The sequence below is a fragment of the Amblyomma mixtum genome, chromosome 2, assembly GCF_055824585.1.
Source record: "Amblyomma mixtum isolate Tamu chromosome 2, ASM5582458v1, whole genome shotgun sequence".
Lineage (NCBI taxonomy): Eukaryota > Metazoa > Arthropoda > Arachnida > Ixodida > Ixodidae > Amblyomma > Amblyomma mixtum.
In genome coordinates this window covers 100,655,295-100,664,040 of record NC_143013.1, presented here as the reverse complement: position 1 = coordinate 100,664,040, position 8,746 = coordinate 100,655,295, and the positions used below count along the sequence as shown (strand labels likewise).

The following is an 8,746-nucleotide window of genomic DNA, read 5'->3' as shown; positions in this document are numbered from 1 at the left end:
TTTGGTTTAGGGCGTCTTTCTGGTGCTCTCTCAGGCGTCTCCTGAACTCCTTTGTTACACCTATATAGAGTGACGAGCAATTCACTATGCCGATTGAACTGCGCCGATTGAACACATGAAAGAAAGCACCGACAGTGTGCCCATGTGAATCGTACGTTGTCGAATGCCCCGCGAAGGACATGGGGTGACACCTAAGTGGCATTAAACCCCCTGTAACTGTAGATAACCAAATAAAATTGGAGGCGTGCCGACGGATGACTTTTGTGTCTTGTTATACCTTGAGTTCATTCATCTGAGGGTGTAGACACGTCTCGTGGAGACACTCCGGGCATCCTGCACAGCGCCCCTTATGAAGGAGGAAAAATGACTTTGCGGCACCTGCAGCCTCGTAGAAAGAAGAAAATCCGTGCACGCCAGCTGCAGCCCAGTGCAGAGGAGATGGACCAATTCCTCGGCTGCAGTAGTCAACTAGAAAGGTAGAAATCATGTCTCACCAACTGGCGCTTACATTGTCTGCAACACCGTCATAAGTGAGCTATGTGAAGGTTCCGGGCGTATTCTCCCAGCGCACCTATGTCGCATTTAGTTTTACGAAGTAAATCTGGCGTTTATCTTTTCCCTGTAGTGATATCGCTTATGCTTTTATTTCGAAGCGAGGAGTTTTCGTCTTTTATTGCATAGCTTTTTCGTTCGTTTTTTTTGGTGTTGCTTGGAGGCCTTCGGGTGGTGTCCGCATCGCTCTGCGTTCCGGTATAGGCCTCTCGACCATCGCCAGTGACGCTACTGCATGCAGTTGGTTTGGTTTGCGAGGTTTAACGTCTCAAAGTGACTCAGGGTATGATGACGCCGTAGTTGAAGGCTTCGGATAACTTCGACCACCTGTGGTTCTTTAACGTGCGTTGATATCGCACAGCACACGGACCTCTAACTTCGCCTCCATCGAAATGCAACCGCTGCGGCAGGGATCGAGCCCGCGCCTTTTGAGTGAGCAGCCGAGTGCCATAACCACCGAGCCACCGCGGCGGCTGCCGCATTCAGTAGGTGTCAAGGCATGCATTAGGATGAAGTCCCCCCTGTGGACAGCCATTGGGCATTATGCCAAGAAGGACTCTATAAGGGTGAACTCTTAAGTACAGATTATATGGAAAGCATTGAATGAAAATGTCGAGAAATCGGGCAGTAACAGGAAACTAAGCTTCTTCAACAAAGGTTGCTGTATCTGCAATCTTTTTTTTTTTTGCTTTCAATCTCGAGCCTATCTTAGTAGGTACACCTATTAGAATTTTATTTGTGTTTTTCGTTTCGGACCTATTCTTGAGGTGAAATATATTAGGCATCGTACGGAGGGTGATACGAGGTAAAGAGAAAAAAGTCAGCTCACGCGATGTCATCTCAACTAGAGGAAGAAGTTGCTCGCGAATTGTCGGTCAGGCGCATTTCTTCTGGGGACCTCTTATCCCGAATATCGATGGAGAAAGCAGCAGAACAAAGCGAGCCAGCAGCTACGACTCTAGCACGCAAACCATCGATTTCGACACCACGGGAAGACTCACCCGATGCCGTCGTTTCGGGCTTGGAATCGACTTCGCGGAAGAGACGGAAAAAGCAGTCCAAGTCTATGCCTCAGGCTCCAGTGCCTACGACGGACGTGGAGGGTCAAGAGGCAGCCGCCTCACCTCCAAGTCGCTCTCGGCGTCGGAAGAAGAAGCGCATCGCTCCCGATTCCGCCGCCGTCAGTAAGATTTCGACGCCGCGCTCAGCGCCGTCGCCATCGAAAGTGCGAGGCCTACAACTCGAGTCGACACGCGAAACGCCTCATACCCAAGGGACTCCTGCGAAAGCCGTTGAAAGGCCTGCGCCGTCGATGCCCTCGGCTGAGCAGAAGCAGGAACCCAGGGCCGACCCGCAGACGTTCGGAGCCGCAACCACCCAGAAAGCGAATCAGGATGTGGAAGCCGGAACTGCCATCGATGGTGGCTCCGCTGCAACCACGGCTCCAGTACCGACTGCCCATAAAGGAGACAGCGCGACGCTTTCGGTTCCCTTATTATGCAAGAGGAGGGGAGACCACATGAATTTGGCGTCCCAACCGATGACAGCGGCGGACAACCGGCAAAATACGGAGGTAAGTGTGTCGGGGACCGATTTTCTTTATGTGTCGTTTTTTAAACCTGACGCGCGCCTCACCTCTACTTTTTTTTTTAATTCGTGACAAATAAAGGAAGAGGTAAGGGAGCCATACATCCGTCATAATTCAACAAAGATATGAAGTTAGTCCTAAAGGATCAGCAATGCACAAATATAGTCAGTATGAAACTTGCACCAGCTCACCCAAGCCGCCATTCACGTGCGCACACGACGTCGAATTGTTTTTCTAAAACAAGGCCTCTGTAGGGATGGCCATGTTAGTGTGCCGGGGCGGCCGCTAGGCCTAGCAGCGACAGAGGTCGCGGACGGAGCCACATCAACGACGACGCTCTGAAGGCCGGAAGCCAAAGGCCCTGTATTTCAGTCAGCGTCCGTCTTTATAGGGCTGAGCAGCACCTCCTACAGCCTCAGTCTTTCACTCACAATGACTTTACCAGTTGTTTCAGGGAAGCCAGCCCGTAATTTTTAAAACTAGGCTTTTTGAGATGTCAAGGTTGCCTCTGCATGCAGTCGAATAACACCAGCGTCGGCGGACATTGAAACAAGTGAACAAAGGTAACTAATTGGCTGCTTACTAATTTTTGATACTTAACTCTAACTATCAGAAGCAACTTGTTGCAATTGAAGAATTGTAGCAGGCCGTTACTAATAGCCATATCAATTTTTGGAATTTCTATACCGCAATTACCCTCGGCCCTGCTTTTGGTACCAGCATGAAAAATATATGAGATTTCAAAGAGAATGCAGGCAAAGCAACCCCCCAGTGCACTCAACTACTCGAAACAGCCAAATTTTCTCGAGCCACAGCGCCGAGGGTAATCGCGTTTTCAAAATTCTAAAATCTTGTATGGCTGAAGACCGGCTGCAGAATTTAGAAGCAGATGTCCACCTCTAATAGTCAAAAATTAATGCCGGAAATTACTTGAACTGCTAACTAGTTAACATTATTCACCTGTTTTCTGACGTCCCCCAACGCCGGCATCATTGCGTCGCAGAAGCACCTTTCATACCTCAAAAAGCGTATTTTAAGTACTAGTGGTGGTTTTCCCTGAAACATCTGGGACCGTATTTCGTACGCTGTTCATTTTTCATTGTCCCTTTCGCGTCCATTGGTCCTATGTGGTCACTCAGATAACCCTCTGCTTTCAAGCGCCTACGGGAAGCGACCCGGCAGGGGCGATCGCAGATCGGACCTCGTCGTTGGATCCCCACGCAACCATTGGCCTCCAGTGGTCAGGTCCGGTCCGGTCGCCTGTTGTTGACATAGAGCTCCGAAGCAGCTCACTATTAGACACCTTTACCATTCCTTGTGCCGTGTTCCCGTTACCGGTACCGGCGTACCGGCAGCCCGCCTGCAGCCAATGCTCATGCGCAAATCTCCTTGACGTCGCCAGATGGCGCCATGTACCCAGCAGCTAGAAAAGCTGCTGAAAAGAACTAGAAAACTAACCAGTAAGTATGCCGGTCATGAGGACGGAGAAAGAAAGAGCATTAAGCGACAGGTTAAAAACGCGGAAGTTGAAAATTGGATGAATTCAATGGAAAAGAAACGTAGTGTAGAACTATATCGATACTGGAAAAGGCAGACCAGGAAATAATTTTTCTATGATAACTCAAGAGGCAGTGCCCTACTTTTTGAAGGTAGGTCAGGGTGTCTTAAAACGCGCAGCTACAAAAAGAAATTTAACGAAGAAGATGACACATGTGCAGTGTGTGGTAGATCTGTGGAAACAATTGAACACCTCCTACTAAAATGTGATGGTATCCATCCGGATGCCGATGCAGGCACAGTCACTCTTCCTGAGGCCCTAGGGTTTAAAGATAACAATGGTCATGTAAATAAATCTGCAGTGGAAGTTAGCAAAAAGCGATTGGAGGATTGGTGGCTGAAAAGCAGAGATGTGGCATAAGGTTAGAATTGTAGGAAACCGTGGGTAAAGATGATGGCGAATCTTAATGAGAATTGCCAACACAGTAAACAAAAAAATAGTAAAGAAAGAAAAGCTCAGCATGGTGGCAATTGCCACAACCCCGTTTCAAAGGGGGCGCTCCTATCCATCCATCTACGCGCGCTCCTGCAACACCTGGACCAATCAGCGCGCGCTCACCGGCTGTAGGCGGGCTCCCGGTACGCCGGTAATGTAATGGTAACACGGTACACGGTATACTAAAGGTGTCTATTGTCTGCATATCGCGGCCACTGGCAGCCAATGGTGAGGACCGATCGCCAACCATCCAATGGCCGGGTCACTCGCCACGGACGCTTAAAAGCCGCGGCTGTATCTGTGTGACCATTGTCAGAGGAACATGTAGGCGGGAAATTGACAATGAAAATCGGCAGTTTATAGAATACGGCCCCTACTGGCACAGTTTACGACGTCTATAGTGTAGCTTGCAGAGGCGGGAGCGCAAAGACACCAGCTCCTCGCCGACTGGTTGGAAACGTTTATGGTCAGATCGTTCCGCAGCGTGCTCATGGACGTGTTCGTGAGCCACACAGATCGTCTCATGGCGCTCACTTAGTCGTTTGTGTCTCTCTTGGGGTGACCGCGCCCACACGCGTTCTCCAGGCGCTTCGCTTTACTCCGGTAAGCCAGGCTATTGCTTTTTCTAAAGGTTGCGCCTGATCTTCATCATCTAAAAAAATACCAAGAGGAATAAAAGACCTTTTAGGAGAAGTTCTGCAGAAGGATAATTGTAAAGAAAGCTGGAAGCGAAAAGTATAAAAAAAAAACCGGAAAGCTTAGTTGGGCTGGTCACCCACTTGGGCGACATTGTGTGCTCTTCTAAACTTGCTGGCTTTCGTCTGCGTTTAGTTGAAACAGAGACGAAAACCCTTCAACAGCCGTAATTAAGTTCCACACGAGGAAAAATGGGTCAAGTTTTTGTTTTGCAGCGTGAAGCAAGTAGTACGTCATTAGCTTCGAACAGTGTGAATGGAATCCACCCCCTTAAACTAAATGTAACCAGCTCATTTCCGTCGTGCGCAAGTGCTTACGTTTTGTTCGTGGTCATCGCACGCGATCACTGAACAGAGTCAACTACTAATTCGTTTTTTCATTGGGGGGTGGGGGGGGGGGGTAATCATTCTGCATCCTTTTATCAGACAGATTATTAGTCAGCACAAAATTTATAGGAAGTGAAGGATGCCTGACTCCTCGGCATTACTCGCAACAGGCTAGTTCATATGTTTAAACAGACAGAAACGTTCAGGCATCAGCGGTTAAGGAGTAGACCCAATCAATGATGCGGCTGTCACGTTTCGCAAGGTCTCAAGCGCAATACCGGGCATGTGACGACGTTATCAGTGTATGGTAGACAACATTGAGAGTAGTTATCACTCGAGAGCCCTCAGCTTCGGGGTACATCAGTGCTTTGGCATCTTGAATCACATATACCATTACAGTTGCCACAGCTAGTGCAAAAAAAGGCCGCCACTGCCTGGAAGGCGCTCATGTAACGAGCGTTAGCTGTTTGATTTACTAGAATTAGTATGAATGAGATTAAAGGGAGCTGCAGCAATACAAATACGAATTTGTGCGTTTATTTTCCCATATGATAAACACACTCACAGACATTTCACGTGCACATATTGCAACCAACTATCCCACAAATCAGTGCTTAACATCTTCACTGGCACCTTGATCAAATTCATCACTTCATTGCTTAGACGAAGTGTCTTCTTCCGTAATACTTTCGTCACCATTCATGTATTCACATTCTCCTTCTCAGCTGTTCTTAATTAGCACAAACACCATCCTGTGATCAGTGAATCCACCATATTGGACCGTGACGTCATCATTGGCACGCGGAAGGTGGTTGTTTCTGCAATGCTATTGTAGATGGCGCTTCAAGCCTTAATGCGAGATGTGCTGTTTTCTAGTTAATGCCACAGATGGCGCTGTGATCTAAGGGTGGTAGCAGACCCCACGAAATCTCCAAACGTGATGAGTAGTTGCTGCTACGGATGGCTCTGTGATCCCAGGGTAGTCGCGGACCCCACGAAATCTCGAAACGTGATGAATAAGAGCTAACGCTGTTAAAAAGGCTTCCCTCGCGCTGTTGCTACTCTGTCTAATCTCTTTCTCACACCCCTTACTCGCCGGGAGAGTGAGCTCCACCAGAAATTTGACGTAAATTATTCGTCACTGACTATAAGGAATCATTATTGTTAGGCTGCGTTTACACCAATGATTGCGCCACATTTTTCTTTCAGTTGGGTGCGAATTACATTGAGCGGGAGATGGCGGCTGAGGCGGGCGCGGATCCGAAAATTAGGCTTTTTCTCATCTCCGCTTGTTGGGTTCGCAGCGGGGGGACCAAGCGGCTAGGCGTTCATCTGCTGCACGACGTGAAGATCATGAAGAGGATTGGCAGCATGAGGAACATCGGCTGCCCACTGGCGAGGCCGCGATCACGGCCATCTTTGGAGGGAACAGCACTTATCAGCGGCTGGCGCTCGGGTTCGCCATGATGACCTACTTCAGCTTGGCGGTGCACCTCTTCATCGGTAACGTGATCGGTAAGCTCTTCTCGAGGCTTTAGAGCCAGTGTTAGAGTCTAATGAGCGGACTCGGTCGAAAGTATGAAGCAGTTTGGATGCACAACAGCGTAATCCGCTTAAAGATTTTTCCTGCGTAGAGTATTGCTATGCGGCTGAGAGCTGGAAAACGATAAATTATTGCAGCCTGTACTTAGGCGCATGATTTACACCTTGCTCAAGCGAGGTGTAAATCAAGGTGCAGATCAGCAAGAGAGCTATGAACGCCTTCAACGTCAAACGATGTAAAGTTTGCCAGGGTTCTGTGGCTGTCTTTCTAGATGAGCCCGGCTTTGCACTGGTGCTGAAATTGTTAGCGAGAAGCCTGTTTCAGAATAATGGGGATGCACCCTCACCAGCTCCATATTTACTCGTGTAATTCTTTCCTTCCAGCTTGAATGCTTGTAAATGTAAAGGCACCATTTGGCCTGCTCAAGGCCATTTGTTTGTCATACACCGCCATGACTGAAGAACGAGTGGTCAGGCCATCGTACTGTGTTATTTAACGAATCTGCATTAGGAGTATTGATTGCACATTTCGCTTTTGCATTGATCACCTTCTCATTGCGTCTTTGAATTTGGAATTTCGCAGTCGGTTTTTCGTTCCGCTGCTGTGTCGGTTGTGGAGGGTGGAGGCTTCTGGAAAGTTCGGGTGGTTGGGTTGGAGGTAACTGTGGGGGGCTGTTTCGTCGCACACGCATGCTCTCACACGCACGCACGCAGACGTGCGTGCGTTGGCTTGCTCGCTAGCTCGCTCACTCGCTCGCTCGCTCACTCACTCACTCACTCACTCACTCACTCACTCACTCACTCACTCACTCACTCACTCACTCACTCACTCACTCACTCACTCACTCACTCACTCACTCACTCACTTACTCACTCACTCACTCACTCACTCACTCACTCACTCACTCACTCACTCACTCACTCACTCACTCACTCACTCACTCACTCACTCGCTCGCTCGCTCGCTCGCTCACTCACTCGCTCGCTCGCTCGCTCGCTCGCTCACTCACTCACTCACTCACTCACTCACTCACTCACTCGCTCGCTCGCTCGCTCGCTCGCTCGCTCGCTCACTCACTCACTCACTCACTCACTCACTCACCCGCCCGCCCGCCCGCCCGCCCGCCCGCCCGCCCGCTCGCCCGCTCGCCCGCTCACTCACTCACTCACTCACTCACTCACTCACTCACTCACTCACTCACTCACTCACTCACTCACTCACTCACTCACTCACTCACTCACTCACTCACTCACTCACCCACCCACCCACCCACCCACTCACTCACTCACTCACTCACTCACTCACTCACTCACTAACTCGCTCGCTCGCTCGCTCGCTCGCTCGCTCACTCACTCACTCACTCACTCAGTCACTCACTCACCCACCCACCCACTCACTCACTCACTCACTCACCCACCCACTCACTCACTCACTCACTCACTCACTCACTCACTCACTCTCTCAAACACTCGCGTTCACACACGCACACACACACACACACACACACACACACACACACACACACACACACACACACACACACACACACACACACACACACACACACACACACACACACACACACACACACACACACATACACACACACCTTAAGGGTGTCTCGGATCGCACCCCAAGAAGTGGGCATCGCGACAAAGCTTAGTATTTTTCTAACTATATTAGTGTTCTCAACCATGGTTTTAGAAGTAATGCATCTTGGTTACTGTCACCACTGCAGGCCGCCTAGACGATGCGGCACTCGTTGCGCCCGTAGAGTTGCATAGTCACTAAACTGACTGTTCCGTATGCGTGATGTGACGGTTCGCAGACTCCAGAGCAGACGGCGTCTGCCACGACAAAAAAGGAATGGCATATCGTAAAAGTTGTTTCCAAATTGTTCTGCTGACTTTTTTCAGCAACAAAGCCGGGTGTTCATTTATTTGGACAAGGAACTTTCTGTTGCCACAAAAAGAAAGTAGATGGTCTGCACACGGTTTTTGTCCAAAGTTCTGCATAATGTGCACAAAGTATTAGTGTCCGACTGTAGC

General features: G+C 49.4%; 1 protein-coding gene across 1 annotated transcript in view; it reads left to right on the top strand.

The window, feature by feature from the left end:
• Positions 1-1,618: 1,618 nt before the first annotated feature.
• LOC149360299 (solute carrier family 22 member 6-like) overlaps positions 1,619-8,746 on the top strand; it is a 41,759-nt gene continuing 34,631 nt past the window's right edge. The window contains exons 1-2 of the mRNA XM_089567826.1: positions 1,619-1,999; positions 6,460-6,670. Coding sequence (XP_089423952.1) covers positions 1,619-1,999; positions 6,460-6,670 — 592 coding nt within the window. The remainder of the gene's footprint in view (positions 2,000-6,459; positions 6,671-8,746) is intronic.